At 60.7% G+C, this 21,522-nt stretch overlaps 3 protein-coding genes across 20 annotated transcripts in view; 2 read left to right on the top strand and 1 right to left on the bottom strand.

Annotated features, from left to right (window-relative positions):
• The first annotated feature begins 1,438 nt into the window (after nucleotides 1–1,438).
• Nucleotides 1,439–6,109, top strand: DUS3L (dihydrouridine synthase 3 like). Of its 4 annotated transcripts, none has more exons than XM_070624751.1 (13): nucleotides 1,439–1,809; nucleotides 2,482–2,815; nucleotides 3,014–3,502; nucleotides 3,880–3,921; nucleotides 4,020–4,172; nucleotides 4,339–4,455; nucleotides 4,586–4,651; nucleotides 4,727–4,837; nucleotides 5,009–5,105; nucleotides 5,188–5,263; nucleotides 5,478–5,666; nucleotides 5,747–5,875; nucleotides 5,982–6,109. In XM_070624751.1, the coding sequence occupies exons 1-13, from the start codon at nucleotides 1,712–1,714 to the stop codon at nucleotides 6,052–6,054; spliced, it is 1,974 nt and encodes a 657-aa protein (XP_070480852.1). In that variant the 5' UTR covers nucleotides 1,439–1,711; the 3' UTR covers nucleotides 6,055–6,109. The 4 variants fall into 4 exon arrangements, with proteins under 4 accessions (XP_070480852.1, XP_070480849.1, XP_070480851.1 ...); XM_070624750.1 differs by lacking the exon at nucleotides 1,439–1,809 and adding an exon at nucleotides 1,885–2,367; XM_070624748.1 differs by having other exon boundaries at nucleotides 1,616–1,809; nucleotides 4,727–5,105.
• Nucleotides 6,110–6,291: 182 nt separating this feature from the next.
• On the top strand, nucleotides 6,292–8,277 carry PRR22 (proline rich 22). The gene is made up of 3 exons (XM_070624797.1): nucleotides 6,292–6,701; nucleotides 6,795–6,857; nucleotides 7,231–8,277. Exons 1-3 carry the CDS (start codon nucleotides 6,584–6,586, stop codon nucleotides 8,259–8,261), a joined length of 1,212 nt encoding a protein of 403 aa, XP_070480898.1. The 5' UTR covers nucleotides 6,292–6,583; the 3' UTR covers nucleotides 8,262–8,277.
• A 2,410-nt stretch (nucleotides 8,278–10,687) lies between these two features.
• CATSPERD (cation channel sperm associated auxiliary subunit delta) overlaps nucleotides 10,688–21,522 on the bottom strand; it is a 41,624-nt gene continuing 30,789 nt past the window's right edge. For 13 of the 15 annotated variants that reach the window (XM_070624734.1, XM_070624746.1, XM_070624733.1 and 10 more), the window contains 7 exons: nucleotides 18,965–19,043; nucleotides 17,169–17,221; nucleotides 15,919–15,993; nucleotides 14,630–14,758; nucleotides 12,661–12,844; nucleotides 11,530–11,687; nucleotides 10,688–11,018 (listed from right to left, as the gene is read on the bottom strand). In XM_070624734.1, the coding sequence (XP_070480835.1) occupies nucleotides 10,781–11,018; nucleotides 11,530–11,687; nucleotides 12,661–12,844; nucleotides 14,630–14,758; nucleotides 15,919–15,993; nucleotides 17,169–17,221; nucleotides 18,965–19,043 (916 nt within the window). In that variant the 3' untranslated portion in view covers nucleotides 10,688–10,780. Of the gene's footprint in view, nucleotides 11,089–11,529; nucleotides 11,688–12,660; nucleotides 12,845–14,629; nucleotides 14,759–15,918; nucleotides 15,994–17,168; nucleotides 17,222–18,964; nucleotides 19,044–21,522 lie in introns of all 15 variants that reach the window. The other 2 variants (XM_070624736.1, XM_070624735.1) reach the window with 2 other exon arrangements.

Here is a 21,522-nt window from a genome sequence, read left to right as displayed (position 1 = left end):
AACAGCATAGGCAAAGGCTGGGAGGCAAGACCGGCTCATGGGAGTTTTGGACTGAACTTGGGGGTGCAGTTCAGGGAGTGAGGGGGTGACGAGGGATGAAGCTGGGGAAGGCAGCAGGGCTGGGGCACTAGGGAGCCATGGAAGGATTGGGAGCAGGGGAGGCCCACGGTCAGGCCTGTGTTTTGCACACAGCTGTGGGAGGCTGGGGTGTTGGGGGCAGGAGGGAAGACTGAGGCCTGTAAGACGAGGTGACGGGGAGAGACGGGGCGGACTGGGGAGAGACTGGAGGGTCTGGCTCAGGACTCGGGGGGCAGCTGGGAATTCAGGTGGAGCTGAGGTGAGCCCCTGCTCCCTCTGCACAAGAGGAATAATTGAGTGAATATGTGAAAACGGCTCGGAACGGGGCCTGGTATACGGCAAGCGCTCAATCATTGTGCAGCTACTGATAAACGGTTAATATTATACTGTGATCATTAATATACTAAATAAGAAGAAGGAATTAATCCTATTCATACCATGGTTCCCAATGGCCAGTCCACAGCCCCCCTCCTACAGGAAGCCCTCCGGCATTGCCTTCCACAGAGCAGGCAGGGCAGAGCCTTGGAGGCTGAGGCCCTGAGAGGCGACGCCACATGCCTGAGGTCGCCCTCTCTGGGCCTCAGTTTCCCCAGCTGTCCAGTCGTCTCCCCAGAGTGGTCTGTGGGAGGATGGAGGGGAGAGCGCCGCAGAGGACAAGGGGACGGGCGGCCCCGGAGGCGGGTGATGGGGGCTGCGAGGAAGGTTCCAGAAGATTCCAGAGGTTTCTGCCAGCTCTGCCGAGTCCACCGCCTTATTCCCAGATTGGCCCCCAGGGGGCAGCCGAGGCCGGAGACGGAGGACCGGCCGCCCTGCCCGCCCCGTCCACTGGCTCCCGGGTCTCGGAAGAGCCTGGCAGGCTCAGGCGCATCCCTCCCGTCCTCGGGCCTCAGTTTCCCCATCTGTAAGGCGAGCAGCACGGCCCCTGCCTCGGGTCCCTCCGCGGGGCGGGCGGGGGCTGCGTGTCCCCAGCACGTGCTCCCGGGATTCGGGGCAAATAACACTCGTAACGTAATAGTAACGACCGTCGCGATGCGCACGGATGGGTCATTTATTGAAGCCTTATCTTCGAACGGGGGGTGATGATCAGCCCCCTCCTCCTGATGGGGAAACTGAGGCACAGAGAAGCTGAAGGACGGGGTGCCCAGCGGGTCGGGATGGAGGCGGGCTGCCCCGGAGCCCCAGGGCCCCCCTCTCCCAGGAGCAGGGTTTGGGGGTCTGCTTTGTGCATTGCTGTCACCCCCGCATCTACGAGAGCATCCAGCACCCAGGCGCTCAACAAATTACCGGCTGAATGAGAGCCCCGCATTCATTCTATCAAATTCTATAAAAGTAGTAGAATTAAATGTTTTTAAAACTCCAGCAGGAAAACACAACTGCGGCCCGCGGGCGGCCGGCTTGCGAACCTCCCCCAAGACCGTCGAACGACTTCCGGTTCCCCCAAAGGGCCCAGAAGGCGACCCGAGCCGAAGCCCCGCCCCCTCGCAGGCCCCGCCCCCTGCTACGTCGACGCGCGCACAATGGCGTCACTCGAAGCGACCCGGGCATGCGCAGTTCCCCAGCAGGGCCGGGGAAGACACGCGCGCGACCCGGAAGGCCTTCCCGCCACAACTCAAAGCGGGCGTGAGGGGGGCTGATGGCGGAGGGAGCGACGGAGGCCCCTGCAGAGAGTGGTGGCGGAGGCGACTCAGGAGCCGGCGCGCTGGAACGGGGAGTGGCGCCCATTAAGCCGCAGTGAGTCGCCGGGGTAGGGAGAGAACCTCACGAGGCCTTCCCGGCACCCGTAGCGCGGCCCAAGCAGGGCATGCCGGGAGATGGGGTAGCGGCTCAGAGCGGGAAGCTCGCATGCTCTTCGGTCCGGGCTGTTCCTCCGCCCGCAGGCTCAGCGGCAGTACCGGGGATCGCGCACGTTGAGAGCTGTCACAGGCGCGCAGGTCGCCCCAGTGCACGCTGGGGTGGGCGGGGTTTGAGGCGAGGGCCGCAGTGCATGCTGGGGACTGTAGTCTTGGCGTGTGGCGAGACTTGCGCATGTGCACGTCTGAAGGGAGTCCTGCGGGGCATACTGGGAGATGTGGCGGCTGTGGCCTCCATTGCAAGGCACGTTGGGACGTGTAGTTTTCTTTAGCCTAACGTGGCCAGGGAGGTTCGTGCCTGGTACATGTAGTTTGGCTCAACGCTCTGAGAAATGGGGACACAGGGACAAAATAGCTCCTGCCTGTGTGTGGCCTTGCAGTGTTCCCAGGCTGGTGGCTGGCCGGTTCTAAGTAGTGAGCTCCCCATCAGCAGAAGCATGTAAGCAGCGGCAAGTGTTCTGAGTCCCCTTCCCCAGCGTTCGTTGAATCTGAGCCCAGAGGAGGGACCCCCCCCTCTGACCAGCCCTCCTTTCCCCCGCCTCTCCGCGGGCAGATACCTCACCACCAAGGAGCGGTTCCACGAATTCCTGGAGGCCAAAGGGCAGGAGAAGCCCAGCCAGGAAACTGAGGCAGGAGACCCTGGTGGCAATGACCTGGGTGAGCCTGAGGCCAAGCGGATCCGGCTGGAGGACGGGCAGACAGGGGATGGGCGGACGGAGGATGGGCAGACGGAGGACGGGCGCACGGAGGACGGGCGCACGGAGGAGGCAGCCGAGCCGGGGGAGCAGCCGCAGGCTCAGAAGAGGGCCCGGGGCCAGAACAAGGGCCGGCCCCACGTGAAGCCCACGCACTACGACAAGGACCGGCTCTGCCCCTCCCTGGTCCAGGTGAGCGTCACCGTCGCCACCTTCAGCCTGCGCCCCAAATCAGTGTCACTGTGGTTCCCACCTTCCAGATGGAGAAACTGAGGCTCGGCGAGGTTACAGACCTGCCCGAGGACACAGCCGGCAGGGGCGGAATGGGGGTTCCGACCCCGGCCGCCCGGCCTCTCCTCGTCCTCCGTCCCTGCCTCTGTTTCCCCGCAGGAACCGGCCACTCAGTGTGCGTTTGGGGCCCGCTGCCGCTTCCTGCACGACGTGGGCCGCTACCTGGCGGCCAAGCCGGCCGACCTGGGCCCGCGCTGCGTGCTCTTCGAGACCTTCGGCAGGTGCCCCGCGGGCGTGACCTGCCGCTTCGCCGGGGCCCACCTGGGGCCCGGGGGCCGGAACCTGGTGCGGCAGGAGCAGGGCGTCCAGGCCCCGCCCGTCCGCAACGGCCTCGACAAGGCCCTGCAGCAGCAGCTGCGCAAGCGCCAGGTCCGCTTTGAGCGCGCCGAGCAGGCCCTGCGCCAGCTGAGCAGGGGCCAGCTGCCGGGTCCCCCCTCTGCTGTCCCCGAGGCCACAGAGGCCGAGGGTGCCCCGGCGCAGGACCCCCAGGAGCTGGGCACGGTGGCTCCTGCCAGTGGCCCCGTGCAGACCTGCGGGGCCCTGACAGACGAGGACATCGTCAGGCTGCGGCCCTGTGAGAAGAGGCGGGTACGTGTCACAGGTTCCTTGCTGAGGACGCTAGCAGTGCGGGGGGCAGAGAGAGCTGGACACACATGCCCAGCCCCGGAGCGTCAGGCCTGGGGCAGACCGAGGCAGTGAGAAAGGCTTCCTGGAAGAGGGGGCATTGCGATTGGGGTTTTGATGGTTGAGTAGAAGCTCTCTGATGGAAGAAAACATGGGGAAAAGAACATTTCTCATAGAAGGACTGGTTGAGATGTGCAGAGACCCAGAGGTGAAAGGGAGCCAGGCTGGTTGAGGCAGGACAAAGAATATTCTAGACTGTAGGGGGAGGGGGGCCCAAGAGGCCTCGAAAGCCAGGGCAGAGGGTGGAGTGGAGCTTCACTGTGCATTTCCTTTTCCTCCAGCTGGACATCAGTGGCAAACTCTACCTGGCTCCCCTCACCACGGTAGGCCCGCGTGGGGTGGGCCAGCGGGTGGAGGCCTGGCTGGGTCCCCCCGACGGTGCCCAGTGTGGCCCCGCCCTCACATGTCCCACCACCCACAGTGCGGGAACCTGCCCTTCCGGCGGGTCTGTAAGCGCTTCGGGGCCGACGTGACCTGCGGGGAGATGGCCGTGTGCACCAACCTGCTGCAGGGCCAGACGTCCGAGTGGGCCCTGCTCAGACGCCACCAGTGCGAGGACATCTTCGGCGTCCAGGTGGGCGCCGCCCGGGGCAGGGGGGTGACAGAGAGGAGGGCCTCCCGGCTCCCAGGCCCTTCTCGGCTCAGCCACGCGCCTCCAGGGCTGACGGCCTTGGCGGGGGGTGCGCCGAGGCCGGTGGGGGCAGTCCGGACGGGCCTTCACGCCCTGCCCCCCGCCCCAGCTGGAGGGCGCCTTCCCGGACACCATGACCAAGTGCGCCGAGCTGCTGAACCGCACCGTGGACGTGGACTTCGTGGACATCAACGTCGGCTGCCCCATCGACCTGGTGTACAAGAAGGTACAGCGCCTCGGGCCCCGGAGCCCAGAGCGGGCACAGCCTGGGGGGGCGCGGGGGCCTCCGTGCCTCGGTTTCCCCATCTGGCCGGCCCGGGGCCCGGCCTCGCTCACTTCAGTGCCCGTCTCTGCAGGGCGGGGGCTGCGCGCTCATGCAGCGCTCTGGCAAGTTCCAGCAGATCGTGCGCGGCATGAGCCAGGTACGGGCCTCGTCCCCGCCTTGTCCCCTCCTCGTCCCCGCCTCGTCCCCAGCCGCTGACCGCCCGTCCCCGCAGGTGCTGGACGTGCCGCTGACGGTGAAGCTGCGCACGGGCGTCCAGGAGCGCACGCCCCTGGCCCACCGGCTGCTGCCCGAGCTGCGCACCTGGGGGGCGGCCCTGGTCACGGTGGGTCTCGGGGCAGCAGGTGGCGGGGACGCACCGATGGCCCCTTCTCACGGCGTCTCTCCTCCCGCTCCCCCTCCGTCCCTGTGTCCGCCCGCCCGTCTCTCCGTCTGTCCGTCTCTCTGTCTCTCAGCCCGTCTCCCGCCCTCTCTGACCTCCGCTCCCGGCCCCCAGCTCCACGGCCGCTCCCGCGAGCAGCGCTACACCAAGCTGGCCGACTGGCGCTACATCGAGCAGTGCGTCGCGGCCGCCAGCCCCATGCCCCTGTTCGGTGGGTCCCCTGCCCTCCGCTCGCCCCCTCCTGCCCGCCTGGATGCACGCAGCCCCCTGAGGCCCCCGCCTCTGTCCCGCAGGGAACGGGGACATCCTGTCCTATGAGGATGCCAACCGTGCCATGCAGACGGGCGTCGCGGGCGTCATGATCGCCCGGTGAGTGGACCCGCCGGAGCCCCCGGGCCTGGCCTGAGCCCTGTCGCGGCAGCTGGGGTCCCCGACCCCACGGGGTCCTTGCTCTGCTCTGTGGGTGCCTGACGGGGCCCAGGGACGCCTGGCGGCTGTGGCTAGCAGAACTGGAAGTTTCTGGGGCTTTCAAGGGTGAGCGCGCGGGGCTTTGGTGCCATCGAGCGTGTCCCCCGCCCCGCAGCGGCGCCCTGCTCAAGCCCTGGCTGTTCACGGAGATCAAGGAGCAGCGACACTGGGACATCTCGGCGTCCGAGCGCCTGGACATTCTGCGGGACTTCACACACTACGGCCTGGAGCACTGGGGCTCGGACACGCAGGGCGTGGAGCGCACGCGCCGCTTCCTCCTCGAGTGGCTCTCCTTCCTGTGCAGGTGAGCGCCCGCCAGGCCGCGTGGGGACGCCAGCGTCGTGGGGCCCCCCAGACCAACCGTGTCCCCGCCGCCGGCCGCAGGTACGTGCCCGTGGGCCTGCTGGAGCGGCTGCCACAGCGCCTCAACGAGCGGCCGCCCTACTTCCTGGGCCGCGACTACCTGGAGACGCTTCTGGCCAGCCAGCGGGCGGCCGACTGGATCCGCATCAGGTGCCGGGAACCACGTGGCTGCGCGGGGGGCGCTGAGCCCGGGGGGGGGGGGGGGGTGGCGCCCAGTGGGGGCCGGGCTGACTGTGCGCCCCTCGCCCTCCGACAGCGAGATGCTGCTGGGACCCGTGCCGCGCGACTTCGTCTTCCTGCCAAAGCACAAGGCCAACGCGTACAAGTAGCCACGGGGCGGGCGGGGACCCCTGGCCCCGAGACAATAAATTTTATTCTTTGTAAGCCAGGCCTTTCTGTGACCGTCTCAGGAGGTTTCCCTCCACGCCGGCGTCCCTGTCCCACAGCTCCCTTTCTCCTTCTCACTGTTTGCCACGGTCCCCCTGGCCACCCTCCCGGGGCCCAGCCAGGTCTTGGCCACAAAGAAGCCACCGGGGCTCGTGATGGGGGTGCCTCAGCCTGCAGGGTGTGGATCAGGGCGGGCTCCCTGGAGGAGGGGGCCTTGGCGCTGGCAGATGGCAGGCCACAGACCGGGCCGCCCTTTGGGACGCCTGCCTTGGTTTCCCTGTCTGCCCCCCCCACCCCACTCCACCCCCTGGATCCGGAACCCTGACCAGGGGGTGGGCTGCAGCCTGGAACCCGCTGCCCGGAGCAACGGGGCAAACAGAACTTGGCGGGACCTGGAGCCCACTCTCCGGACGGCCGCCTGTGCTCCTGCCTGCCGCCCTCCCGGCCCGCCCGGCCAGCCCCCGCCTCTCGATGCAGCACCCCAAGCCCTTCTACGCCCCCGCCACACCCCAGGAAGGCTTCAGCCCCCGCGGCCCGGATGGTGCCGAGGCGCCCGCTCCCGCCTGCCCGGAGCCTCTGCCCGCCGTAGGTGCGCGCGGTTCAGGGGCGCCCAACGGGGCGGGGACCAGGGCTCTGCCCCACAGCCCCGGGACCCCAGCCACCCACAGGCTCTCGTCCACAGGTGTCTCCAATCTCTACCCCGCCCCAAACCCGGAGAAAGAGGTGTTTCCAGTCCCCCCGGCAGGTACGGCCGCCCCCGACCCCGGGGATGGGCTGGAGGAGTGGGAACAAGATGGGCCCCCTCCCTGGGAAGGCCCACGGTCCCATCCCTTAGACGGGGTCCCCCAGGCAAGGCCTGTGTCTCTTGTTCCCCAGACAGGTTCCCCAAATCCCATGTCCCCAGCCACCAGACGGACCCTCAAGGTTGGAGCCATGGCCCCCGAGCCTCAGGCCCCCAAAGCAAGACCCAGGGCTCTGACCCCAGATGGGGCCCCAAAGGCGAGCCCTATGTCCCCATGCCCCCCGCGGGCCCCAGGGCCAGGTGGTATCTCCTGTTCCCCAGGGATGCCCCATGGTTTGAGCCCCCGCCCCTCTCGGGGTCCCCTCCTTGCCCGCAGGCTTCCAGATGGCTCCCTGCGGCTGCTGCTTCGACCCCCGCATCTACCGGATCGAGTGGGCCGCCACCGACTTCGGCCAGTCGTCGCTGTACAAGCTGGTGGCGGCGGGTGGTGGGGGGCCGGCTGGAGGCCCCGCGTCACCGGGCACCTACCTGCTGGAGCCCCAGCCCTACCTCAAGGCCACGGGGCCGCCCCCGCCGTACCCCCACTACCAGCCGGCGCCCGGGGGCGCCCCGTACCTCATGTCCTACTTCCCGCCCGAGGGGCCCGACGCCCTGGGCTTCGCGGGGGACGGGGGGCCCCCAGCCTTCGTGGAGCTGCCCCCCACCCTGCTCAAGGACGGCCCGGCCCCCCCAGCACCCCCCAAGGAGACCCAGCCGCCGCCCCTACTCATCACACTCCCGGCCGAGGCCGCGCTGCCCCCCGCCACCTACGGCCACTTCAAGGGCCGCCTGAGCCAGCTGCACGGGCCCGGGGAGCCCCTGGCCTTCCCGCCCAAGGAGCCCGGGCCTGGCCCTGGGGAGCCCAAGGCGGCCGAGGCCGATGGGCCCCCGCTGGGGGCAGGCGAGGCGGGGACCCCCCAGGCCACCAAGGCCGCAGCGCTGCCCGACAAGGTGTTGCTGGAGGACGCCATGAAGCTCTTCGACTGCCTGCCGGGCGTCCCCGAGCCCGAGGGGACCCCGGGCAAAGGCCCTGGCCCCGGCCAGCCCGACGGGGCGGGCGACTCCTCTGGGGACATCCGCTCGCTGCACCTGCCGGACGAGCTGCTGTCCTTCGACTACAGCGTCCCCGAGATCCTGGACACCGTGTCCCACGTCGACTACTTCTTCAACTTCAAGGCGCTGGACGAGGAGCCACCGGCCCAGCCCGGGCCCCCCGCCGTCCAGCCCGCGGCCCCCGCACCGCGGGCCGAGCCCCCCGGCCGGAGGAAAGCGGGCGCCTCGGCCACCAAGAAGGGGAGGCAGGGAGGCAAGAACAAGCAGGCCACCCCCCCAGCGCCCAGGCAGGACCCGGGGGCCGCCCCCCATTAAAGCCCATTGGATTTCAGCTTGGCATCTGCTGGTGGCATCGCCCGGGGCTGGTGGGTGGGGGTCGGGCATGGAGGGCCATCCCCGCACCTGCCCTGTTGTCCGGTGGGCCCCGGGACCCCAGCGCCTCCTGGGTGCCGGGGTTCCAGAGCAGAGCTGGGGAGCCCCAGACTCGCAGGGGGTCCTAAATTGCTGGTCTCCCAGCCCTGGAAAGTTGACGTCGGCCAGCAGGGGGTGGGGGCTCCTGGGAGGCGGGGAGATGCCACCCAGGCTCCTGCACCGGAAGGGGTTTTTGCTCCTGTGTTTGGTGGAGAAAGTCAGGGTTGCCCAGAGAGGGGCAGCAACTTGCCTGGAGATGCACAGCAAGCAGGGCAGGCCCTGGAGAGTGGCCCCAACTCCCCTCTTCTGTCCCCTGGAGGCCACAGCCGGTGGAGGGAGGGGGAGACTTTTGGGGGACCTGCTGGCCAGGCTCGGTCAGCCTCAGCCCAGCAGCCCCCACTCATGTTGAGACAGACCGGGGGCTCAGGGTGGGGGCTGGCAGGGGTGTGGGAGACAGGCACCGTGATGGGGCGCCTGAGCCCCAGGGGAGGGCCAGCGCCCAAGAGGGCATGTCTGTCCCCCGATGGGCGTCCAGCCAGGCCCCAAGCACTGGGTCCCCCACGGGTCCAGCCACGCCGTGGCTTCTGCATCCCATGTGGCAGGTGCAGGCGATGGAGTCTGGGTGTGCCTCGCCGCTCACACCGCTCCCTCCTGCCTGGGCCTCCCTGTCAGCCCCTGAGTGCCGTCCTCCTGCCATCCCGGGTGCAGGCTCACCTCCACCTCGCCACCTTTCCCAGGGCCTTCCACCCCCAAAATGCTCCAGGTGACCCTGAAGTGTCCCTATGCCAGGGCTCAGCGAGGTGGCGACCGCAGCCCCGTCTGGCGCTGGTCCCTCCATCCTCGGGCCAGGCCGTGGGCTACAAGGTCTACACCGGCGGCGTCCACACTTCCTCTCACCCGGCCTGTGATCCGTGTCTGTCCTGAAGCGACCCGGCCCGGAGAAGCCCGGAGCGCGCCTTCCCCAGCGCTCTCTCCCCGCGCAGCCGCGTTTGCGGTGTTTGAGATGAGAGTCAGGCGCCGCTGGCCCGGGGAAGGCCTGGCCACTGGGCGGATGCGAGAGGATGGGCTCGGTTTTCTTCAAGATTAACCCCGACGCAGGGTGACAAGGCAAAGGTCACCCCGCAACCCAACGCGTCCCCTCCCAAGATGCCGGGACGGTGGAAGGAGCAGAGCCGGCTCCGCCAGGGCAGGCCACTGGCCCCCGCGCCACACGTGGGAGTCGGGGTCTCAGTGACAGAGTTCAGACAGCACCGGGCGACTTCAAAGGGCTGTGGAATATAGTTTTTGACCTGAGGAATCAGAAGTGTCGTGGGAACCCCACATTTTCACATAGAAGGAGATGGCTGTCCCGTGCCACCCGAAGTGGGGAGAGGGAGGCCAACGGAATAGATGGAGGGAAAAATGGATAGGATCTGCACCTTGTCCATACATATGAATACACGGCTGTGTGTGTGCACACGCATGCAGGTTATACCTGTGCACAGAGGCACGCATGTCATCTATACGCATGCACGCATGTATCTATGCATATTACATACAGATGCACACCTACAGGTGTATACGCACCTAGACACGTGCACATACATGCACATGTATTGTCTACACATGCATGTGTATGCACACATATACACACGTGTATACATATACACAGCAATACACGTGTATGTGCACACATTACACACCTGTATACCTGCTTGCATGCATATTATATAAATGTGTATACATATATACATGCGTGTGCACGTGTGTTATCTACACACCCGTATATCTGCACGCGTGCACGTGCATATTATATACACGTGCATACATGTACACAGCTGCACACGTGTTTATGTACCCATATTATCTATACGCATGTATGCGTATTCACATCATACACACACATATATGCATAGTATCTACACGTGATGTGTATACGCATTATCTCTGTGCACATATATGCACGCCTGTATACATATTATCTGTATATGCATTATACCTGACACGTGTACATAGAAAATATTTAACATACTTCTAAGCCTCTACCCACGCACGGGCCCGCACACGCATGTGCACGTGCGTTTGCACGGCTGTGAGGGTCTGAAGCTCTGCAGGGGAACCCGCAGTCACCGCCGGCTGCAATGCCCCCTCGGGTCTCCTTCCCCAAGAGGACACGTGGCGGCCCCACCCTTTCCAAGGCCTGCCCATTGTCCCACCATGTGCCGTGCGGCGTGGGGCACAATCTCCCGCTGACCCCGCATCCTCACGGTCACCGCCCGCCTGGGGGCTGACCCCGGAACGTGGGGGAGGCAGAGGCATGAAGGTGGGTGTCAGGAAAACACAAAACATGATCGACGCCCGCCGCCACCTGCTTTATTTTAAGACACCTGGGTCCCACGGGCGGCAGCGGAGGGCTCCCCGGGGACCGTGGCCTCCGCGGGTGCTCAGCGCCTGCCCTGCCAACACGCACACGACTGTCTGCATCTCCCGTACAGACGGACCCAGAAGCCCTTCAGCCGGAGGCCCTTCTCGGTGCTCAGGAGTTTGGGGAGGATGTAGGCCAGCCACACGGTCAGCAGGATGGCCCCCGTGAGCAGGAAGACGGTGCTCTCCTGCGGGATGACAGACATCGGGAAGGCCCCGTACACGTAGACGCTGAAGGAGGTCTCCAGGCGACAGTAGCTGGGGGGTGGGGGCAGGGAGAGGCCACTGGCGTCACCTTTGGGGGCCCCACCTTCACCCCAGCTGGACCCTGGAGGTGACATGGGACCCTGAGTTCCACTTACATCTACTTTATCTTGCATGCATTCTGTCCCCTCTCTCCTCTGACGTCCCCACTCCAGTGCCCTCTGCCCGAGGTCAGCCCAGAGCCGGCACCCCCAGTTCAGGGTCTGGGAGCCCCAGGGAAGGCAGGACCCCCGTGCTTCTAGGGGTAGAGTCTGTATCTGAGTGGAGGGCATAGATGATGGGGGAAACGTCCCCAGTGGGGGACGCTGATCATCCTGGACGTGACATCAGAAAACTCTCAACACACGTGGCGTGAGCATTTAACAACCAGCTGTGGGGGGCAACGGAGGGGAGCAAATGGCATCCACTGGGCTGTTGGGGGAATTCGGGTTTATCCAGGACCTGCCACGTGCCCCAGGTGACCCAGCCGCCCTGCAGAGGCCCGGGGGCAGTGCGGCCGGCTCACCTGTAGTGAGGGTCCACGATAGAGAGGAAGAAAATGTACATTCCGTTCCTTTGGTCGAAAACAACCTTGTTGTCCGTCGGCCCCCCGAGGATCTGGTACGGGACGTCTGGCCACCTCAAGGGGGCTTTGTTGTCATCAGTGTGGCAGCTCACGTAGTTCTTGGGGGACACAGAGGCGACCTTGTGTGCCCTGGGGGTGGGCGGGCCAGGGGCGCTCAACCGGCTCCTGCCCTCCTCCCCCCGCGCCTCGTGCAAGCTCGTGGATGCGCGTGACTCGTCCACGTTAGAGGCGATGCGAATTTCACCTCGGTTTCCAAAAAGTAGTAAAAGCAACGTCACCCCCGAAAAATACAGGATCGAATGGACTCGACGGAAGGCGGTGTGAGGATGGAGCGAGGCGGCCCGGGGCCAAGAAAGAAAATGCAAAAAAAAAGGAGCCGGGAGGCCGCGTGGGAGGGGGCTGGGGTTGGGGGGCTGCCTTGTGCTGCATCGGCGCCCTGGGCCTCGAGGGGCCCTGAGCGGCCACCCCTGGGCGCCGAGGGGACCAGCGCGGTCTCTTCCCTCTGCTGACGTCTCGCCCTCCCTTGTCGACCGTGTGCCGACCCCCGCGCGGGGTGGACATGCCCGCTGGGCAGCCGGGACCGCGCGTTTGACCAGCCCCTCAAGGAACCGGCATTGGGTGGTCCCACAATTTTGCACACAGTCAGCAATGCCCCGGGAGCCCGCAGCCGCAGCTCTGACATGTGGCCAGTTCCCTGGGGAGACGCTGCGAGAGGCCCTGCCCGCCTTAACAGTCCCAGACTCGGCCCCATGCCCGTGGTGTCCTGGTGTGTCCGCCCCCCGCCCCGTGCTGTGGACTGACTGTTGGTGTCCCCCCCCAATCCAGATGTTGGAACCTAACCCCTGAGGTGATGGTGTCAGGAGTTGGGGCCTCTGGGGGTGATGAGGTCGTGGGGGTGGGGCCCCCATGAACGGGATTCGTGCCCTTATAACAGGGACCCCAGAGAGCTCCCTGCCGCTTCTGCCACATGAGGACACAGCCAGTCTGTGAAGCAGGAAGCAGGTTCCCGCCGGACACGGGATCTTCCAGCGCCTCGAGCCGTTTGGGAAGTGGTCAGAGCGGAAACGCTACCTCTCGGTCCCAGGCGAAGAGCCCCTTGTCGCCGGCGTGCTCCAAGATAGTGGTCCAGTTCTGTGGCTGGGCCGTGCAGAACGCGGTGCCCGCCGTCAGGGAGTACGTGTATGTGAAGAGCCCGTTCACCTCCAGCAAGACGTACTCGGCCTCCACGACCTCCTTGAACTTTCCTCCCCGCCACCTAGGACACAGGGCGTGGCGGTGGGACGCTGGCCCCGGGAGACACGGCAGCCCCAATGTGTTATGAGGCGGAGGTGGAGCGGGGCGGACGGCCCCCCGGCCTCACTGGGCGGACACTCCTGGGATGGCCAACACGTGGACGGTGTGGGGCAGAGCAGGGTGAAGGGCTGGGGTGGGGGAGCAGGCATCAAGAATTTTCTATGGGGTGTGACCACAAAAGGCCTCTCTGGGAAGGGGCCAATGAGCAGACCGGAAGAAACTGATGTGACGTTCTAGAACCCAATAATCTCACTTGTAAAGAAATAGACTCATTAATGAATAAGCAGATAAACCAATAAACAAATGACCCTTCGCACCTGTCCTCTGATATTTTTCTGATATCTGCAGACACTGAGAAGGTATGCATTTGGGACTAATTGGGGTTGCTGTAATTTTTTTTTTTTTTTTGGTGAGGAAGATTATCGCTGAGCTGACATCTGTGCCCATCTTTCTCTATTTTGTATGTGGGACGCCACCACAGTGTGGCTTCATGAGTGGTGTGTAGGTCCATGCCTGGGACTCGAACCCATGAACCCCGGGCCACTGAAGTGGAGCGTGTGAACTTAACCACTATGCCACCGGGCAGCCCCAATTATTATTTTTTTCATGCACAACTCCGTTGTCTCCTCCCAGCGCCTCCTCTGACTGGACCCTGTCCTCATTCCTCACCCCAGGTCAGCATGCACCCCGCCACATGGCAGCTCTGAGGTGGGGGGGTGGCCTTTAGACCCACAATTCTGCCTGGCCATGAGATTAAGGTGTGACATTCTTTTTTATTTTTTGAGGAAGACTGGCCCTGAGCTAACATCTGTGCCCATCTTCCTCTACTTTATATGTGGGATGCCTGCCACAGCATGGCCTGCCACACGGTGCCCTGTCTGCACCCAGGATCCGAACCGGCGAACCCCGGGCCAGCCCCAAGGTGTGACATTCTAATGAACCTAAATGTTTACACATGTAAGTCAGTTCCTGCCCTCATTTTGTCAATCAACAACTCTTTCGTTGGATGATCTTTGGGGCACTGAACTGAGCCCCCAGCCTCTGTGTGCTTATTGAAATGAATTGCCGTGAAATAAAAGGGAAAAGCCGGTCCTTGGGCGCACCGGCCACAATTCGAGCGCTCAGTGGCCACGTGTAGCTTGCGGCTGCCGGTCGGGTGGCGCAGAATTATGGACCATTTCCATCATTGCAGAAAGTTCCGCCGGGCAGCACTGGGCTGGGGCAACAACGGGGTGGCTTCACCCGGTGGGGATTGGGGTAATCGGATGCAGGAAGCCAGCAGAATCCACAGAAGGAGGCGGGGTGACTGCTGTGGACTGAACTGCGCCCCCAAATTCCTATGCTGAGGCCCTGACTCCCGAGGTGACTGTATTTGGAGGTGGGGTCTTTAGGGAGCTAAGTAAGGTTGAAGGAGGTCATCAAGGTGCCCCTGGTCCGGTGGGAGGGGGCCACGTGAGGACGCAGCAGAAAGCGGCCGCCGGCAGGCCGAGGAGGGAGCCCCAGGCGGCCAGCCCTGGGACATGACACCCCCGCCTTGGGCCTCCGGCCTCCGGGACCGTGACGCCGTCCACGTCTGTTGCTGAGGCCCCCACGCCCCGGGACTTGGCTGTGGCCGCCCCGGCTGACCAGGACAGAGGGGAGGGGGGCCTGTGTGAGCGGGGGGCTAAGGAGGAGGAGAGGCGGCCCGGGTGGGGACAGGGCTGGGCAGAGCGGGCGCCCTCTGAGGCCGGCGGGGCTGCGGGCTTACAGTTCCACGACGGGCTTCCACGGGGTGTCGTAGTAGACGAGGTGGGGACAGCCCAGCTGCTCGTAGTGGTAATGCACCACCAGGTCCCTGGTCGCCTTCTGCCCCCAGAAGTTGGGGTCGTAGGCGTCCCTGCGGGGGAGCAGGAGGCAGAGGGGTGAGGCCACCCCCGGCTGTCCCTGCAGATGGGGGACCACGACACGGGGCACGTGAGCCGGGGGACTCAGAGAGACGGGCGCTGACCCTGGGAGCCCCCGTGGGGGTTAATGATATGGACCCACTGGCTGGGCCCCGCTGCCCGAATATGTGGTCTGACATTATTCTGGATGTTTCCGTGAGGGTGTTGTGGGGGAAACACTGGAATCAGCGGACCTGGAGGAAAGCAGATGGCGCTCCCTACTGTGGGGGCTCTCGAAGGCCCGAACAGAACCAGGACGGACCCCTCTCTCTGTCTCTGTCCCTCTTTCTATCTCTCCTTCTCTCTCCACCTCTCTGTCTCTCTGTGTCTCTGTCTCTCCATCTCTGTCTCTCTCTGGGTCTCCATCTCTGTTTCTCTCTGTGTCTCTCTCTCCATCTCTGTTTCTCTCTGTGTCTCTGTCTCTCCATCTCTGTCTCTCTCTGTGTCTCCACCTCTCTGTGTCTCTTCTCTCCATCTCTGTCTCTCTCTGTGTCTCTGTCTCTCCATCTCTGTTTCTCTCTGTGTCTCCATCTCTGTGTCTCTCTGTGTCTCTCTGTGTCTGTCTCTCTCTTCTCTGTCTCTGTCTCTCCATCTCTGTCTCTCTCCGCGTCTCTGTCTCTCACACACACATCCCATCGCTTCTCCTCCCCTGGAGCCCCTGACACCCCCTCCTCCATGTGCCCAGGAGGTCTGACTGTGGCTCCCCGGTCAGCAAGCCCAGCAGCGCCAGTTTTGGCCTCGGCCGTGGGTCTGGCGGGTGACTGACTCTTGGCTTGTATCCGCGGGGCCGGGTCATACAAAACACACTCAGGTCCTCCCCGCCAGGGCTGCATCGATGTGGGAGGGCCTCCCGGTGCTGGGCACCAAGCGCCAAGAAGGGCCACCCGGAGCCCAGGCCCACTTGGTGGCATTGGGGGCCAGCCGCACTGCATGGAGGGTCACCTCAGCCCACCACTCTGCTGCCTTGGCTGACAGTGTCTGGCTGATCCCACTAGCTCAGATGCCCCGGTGGCTGGGCTCGGGAAGCTGGTGGCAGGCCAGCGAGGGGTGGGAGGGGGGCCCACGGTCACGGGAGGTGACGGGAGGGAGGGGGTGGAGGGGGTCCCCAGCTCACCTCTCGATGACGTAGCTGTAATTGTCCTGCAGGGCCACGGGGTCGAGGATGCCATTGTAACAGGCTGTAATTTCGCTGCAGACAAGACAAGATGCTGACGAGCTGCCCGACCACACGCGGAACCGAAGAATCGCGAATCCTTCCCTTTGACTATATCCCCATTGGTTTGACTTTTGAGCCCTTCTTCCTGAGTTTCTGGTTCTGCCAGATGCTCCAGTCTCGTCTTGCAACCTCCCTTCCCGGCCTGGAGTCGGCCTCTTCTCCAGGGAACCCTAATTCCTCCTGCTGGAGGAAGACGATGGCGAGCAGGATCTGGGCTGGGCCCGGATGTCTGTACGCTCCGCTCCATCCGGGGAATTCCGTGTGGTTTGCTTTCTCGGCTATGCCAGGCCATCGAATCAAAACACCAGGCCTAGCGGATCCTTCCTCCAGTTGACGGACATTTGAGTTGGGTTGCTTCTGTTTGAAGCTATTAAAAATCACGCTGCTGAGGAACATTCTAGAATCTATGCCCGTGCAAATGTGCACGAGTGGAATTGTGGGTGGAAAGATGCGCTTTTCAAAGCAGCTGGAAAATGGACACACCTGGCAGCAGCGTCTGGGGGTTCCGGAGGCCGCCGGGCGGTCCCCATCCTTGCCAGCACTTGCCACTGGCCAGGCGTCGTGAATTTGGCTACGCTGCTGGGTGAATAATACAAGCTGCCATTTTGCAGCGCATGTCACGTGTAGATCATCCATTTGAGTTTCTTTTCTTTTTTTGGTGGAAGTGCCTCTTTAAGCCTTTTGCCTATTTTTTTTTTCTATTCGTTCATCTTTTTTTTTAAATTGACTTGTAGGAATTCTTTATAAATTCTGGATACACAGCCTTCATTGGTTACCCAAGTGACAAGTATCGTCTCCGCTCTCTTTACGGCAAAGCTGTTACAGCTTCAGGAATTTTGTGAGCCCGCAGACGACTCTGGGTGGTAGCATTAAATTGGCCACAGGACTCAGCCAGCATCGGGCGTCAGGGCGCCCCTACCCCCACCCCCACCCTCGGCCACTCAGGGAGCGGGAAGAGAATGCAACTGTCACCCAAACCGTGCCAGAAACTCAGACTGAACCTGCTAGCATTGATCATTGAAGTGTCCACCGTGGAAACGTTAAAACACGTACAAACGTAGGCAGGACAACGTCACGCGGCGTCTGCCATGGTGACCAGGCTCGTCCCCACTTCCCCCCGCCCCGCCGGAGGTCAACAACACACTCACTTCTGGATGACAATCTTTTTCTCCAGGTCGCAACCCACCGAGACGAGCGCCGTCTGCACAGAGAGAGAGAGAAGGATGCTGCCGTGTGTCGTCGACGGCCACCGAGAGCCCGGCCACGGTGAAAACCCACGCAGGGACACGTGCGCCCCCAGGAGGGACAGAAATGGTGAGGCTGGATCCCGGCACGGTGACCCAGGCGCCTGGGACCCGCTGTGACGGCCACTGAAGCTCACGTCCTGAGAGCCTGGGGCGCGGCGGAGGTCCCCCCATGGCCCGCCGACCTCTTAGTGGCTTCGCAGTGACCAGAAACCCAAATTTATACGGCCCAGGACAATGCTTGGCATACACAGGGCGAGAGAGTGGAAGGAGGGAGGGAAGGAAGGAAGAGAAAGAAAGAATGGGCTGCCACGAACAAACAGAAAGGAGAAAAGAGTGAAAGAGCGAGTTGGGGTCAACCTGCAGCCTTAGAGACACGCTTCTCAAACTGGGTGTAGTGGCACCCTTAGAAATAGACAAGGGTGCACAAAACCCACAGGGCAGAGAGAATGTTGGTGTTTGAAAGAGCAGATTTCTAGAAAGACAGACATGATTTACCACGGGGCAGAATGCAAGATTCGTATCAATTTTTTTTAATTGTGGTAAATATACATAACATAAAATTTACCATTTTAACCATTTTAAGTGCACAACTCAGTGGCATGAGGCACATTCACACGGTTGTGCCACCATCCCCTCCATCCATTTCCAGAACTTTCCATCTCCCCAAACTGCAGCTCTGTCCCCATGAAACACTGACTCCCGCCCCTCCCCCAGCCCCTGGCCCCCCATCCACTTTCTGTCTCTGTGGATGTGGCTCCTCTGGGGACCTCCTGTGAGTGGACCACACAGTGTGTGTCCCTCTGTGTCTGGCTCATGTCCCTGAGCATCACGTCCTCCAGCTCCCTCCACGTTGTAGCTGGGGTCTATCGATTTTTCACAGCCGCCATGAATCTTTGAAGAAAAGTCCTCTTTCTGACCTCTCTCCCCTCCGAGCCCCCTCCGGGGTGGCCCCTCACTTCCTCTGCCCTCGGGGACACTTTGCTGGAGCATCTGGGACTTGCCGACTTAGAGGATTCAGACAGAAAGCCAAGGACGCATCCTCCTGCGACACCCAGAGGAGGGAGGTAGGACACGGTGTGCGGGATCAGGGTGTGGAGGCAGATGCCAGCTGGCACTGAGATGCTGCCACAAGGCGAGGGGACATCTTCACCTGGTCCCATGGGCCCTTGGGGGTCAGCATAGCACACACCCCCTTTTCTGTCACCTGTCCTCTCACGTCTAACCAGGGTGGATGCCAGATCCATCAGCCACGCTGGGCTGTCCGACCAATGGACAGCCATTGTCCGCCATGCTGTGGGCTCTGCCAGGGGAATGCCGCTGTGCCCTCATAAAAACGGCCCTCTCTGGTTTAAGGAGGTTCAGAGGTGGCTATGGCTTGCAGCCCAAATGGCCGTCCCGGGGACAGCACCCAGCACTCAACGTCCCCCAGGACTGGGTTGCCCAGGAGCAAACCTTGGAGACAACCCAAGAACCAGGACTGACACAGCTGTTTCGAGGATGGTGAGTCATGAGGGGCAGCCCTGGGAGATGGTGAGGGGGGAGGGGCAGTGACCCCAGCAACTGGGACAGAATCACTTCCATTTCCAGATCCTGAATGTGGGCTCGGCCAGCCCCTCAGGGAAAAGCCAGCCAAGGCCCGGTGCTATTATTCTTAACGCTAATGACAAATGATATGGCACAGCAAGTTTGGGACGTACCAGTGGCTTGAGGTCCACGCATGAAATTTCCTTGTTGGCTATGTCCACAGTGATGGTAGACATCGTGGGTCTCCTTATGCTGCAAGGCAATGGGAGTGCATGTTATTGCACACCGCTGTTGCAGTAAAAAGCATTGCCAACCCATCCATCCATCCATCTACTCATCCATCCATCCATCCATCCATCCACCCATTCATCCACTCATCCATCCATCCATTTATTCATCCTTCCATCCATTCACCTATCAATCATCCATCTATCCATCCATTCACCATCAACTCATACATCCATCTATCCATTCATCCATCCATTCATCCGTTTACTCATCCATTCATTTGTCCATCCATCTGTCCATCCATCCATTCACCACACATTCATCCATCCATCCCACCCATCTATTTATCCATTCATTCATCCATCCATCCATCCATTTATTCATCCATCTATCGATCTAGTCACCCATCCATCCATCCATCCTTTCATTCATCCATCCATCTGTCCATTCATCCATCCATCCATTTATTCATCCATCCATTCATCCATTTACTCATCTACCCATTTGTCCATCCATCCATCCATCCACCCACCCATTCATTCACCACACTCATCCATCCATCCCATCCATCATTCATCCATCCACTTATTCAACTATCCGTCTACCTACTCATCCATCCATCCATTCATCCATCCATTCATCCATCCATTCATCCATCCATCCATCTACTCATCCATCCATCCATTCATCCATCTATTCATCCATCCATTCATCCAATCCATCCATTCATCCATTTATTCATCCATCCATCGATCTAGTCACCCATCCATGCATCCATCCATCTTTTCATTCATCCATCCATTCATTCGCCATCCACTCATCCATCCATCTGTCCATTCATCCATCCATCCATTCATCCATTTACTCACCCACCCATTTGTCCATCCATCCATCCATTCATTCACCATACACTCATCCATCCATCCATCCCATCCATCCATTCATCCATTTATTCATCCATCCATCCATCCATCTATCCTGTCTATTCATCCATCCATTTATTCATTCATCCATTCCTTCTGGAATATTGACCAAGAACCTCTGCTCACTCATGGTGGCCCCACTGTCCCTCAAGTTTCTACCTCTTCTTGAGTCAGTTTTGTTAATCCATATATAATAACTTATTGAAAAGAACACCTGACCCTCAATTTTCTGATCACTTACCTGCATATAATGTTTCCTCATTATCCTTTTAATAGCCTCTGTCTCCATCCTTTTACCTTCATCTTCCATTCCTAGTGTTCATTTTAATTCTCTCTTTTCTCCTGCATCAGGATCATAGGGTTTTCTCTCTTAAACTGGTCTTCTGAAGACCCGGCTGTTTGTTTCACTTTGACTTTATACTGTCTTTTTGCCCTCTAGTTAATAAATCTCAGTTTCCATCATTGTTAATTCCCTTCTCTCAATTTCTTTTTATTGTTACTCTGGTTCATCAAGTTAAATATTTAGTTCATTTACCATCAGTCCATTTTTTTCCCTAATAATGAAAGTGCTTGGGGTATAAATTTTCCTGAGTGTATTTTCGGTGGATTCCATCAATTCTCTGATTCAAGGATTATTTACAAGGGCGTTCCTTGATTTCCAAGTAAAGGGGATTTTGGGTATTGGTGTTGCTTTCTACTTTTTCGTCGCTGAGTTCTCTTTCTACTGGATTAAGGTCTGAGAATGTGGTCTGAAAATCTCTACTGGAGAACTGATTTTTTTTTACGGCCAAGAGCATGAGTAATTGAGTGATTTTCAAATAGACTCACTGCACGAGAGAGGAACAAATATTCTATACGAATAACATGCGAAGTTCTTTTTTTTAAACTTTTCCTTGACTTTTTTCAGCTTAACTGAGGTATAATTCACAAATAAAATTGTAATATATTTAAAGTTACAATGCGCTGGTTTGATAAACGTATGCATTGTGAAAGGATTTCCCCATCAAGGTAATTAACATATCCATCCCTCACATCTTTATCTTTATTTTTCTTTCGGTGAAAACATTTAAGTTCTACTCTCTTAGCAAATTTTGATTACAGTATACAATACAGTGTTACAAAGTTCTGTATACAGAATTAGAGCCTACTTTGTTGTTGAAATATATACGCTAGGGACCTCCTGTGAGTGGACCCCACAGTGTTTGTCCTTCTGTGTCTGACTCATGTCACTGAGCATCGTGTCCTCAAGGTCCATCCACATTGGAGCAGGCGTCAGGATTGCCTTCCTTTTCACGGATGCATAATATTCCAGTGTGTGGCTGGACCACACTGTGTGGACCCATCATCCATCCACGGACGCTGGGGTTGCTTCCATGTTTTGGCTGCTGTGAATGCTGCTGCACTGAGCTCGGGGTGTGGATGTCTCTTTGAGACCCTGCCTTCAATTCTTTTGGGTATAAACCCAGAAATGGAACTGCTGGATCATACGGAAATTCTGTTTAATTTTGAGGAACTGCCACTTGCAAAGTGTTTTCAGTAGCTCCTGCCTTACTGTCCTCGGAGAGGAGGAGTCTGGATCT

This window comes from Equus przewalskii, chromosome 6, assembly GCF_037783145.1.
Source record: "Equus przewalskii isolate Varuska chromosome 6, EquPr2, whole genome shotgun sequence".
In the NCBI taxonomy this organism is placed as follows: Eukaryota; Metazoa; Chordata; class Mammalia; order Perissodactyla; family Equidae; genus Equus; species Equus przewalskii.
The sequence above is the reverse complement of the archived record's forward strand: the minus strand, read 5'-3'. Positions and strand labels throughout refer to the sequence as shown.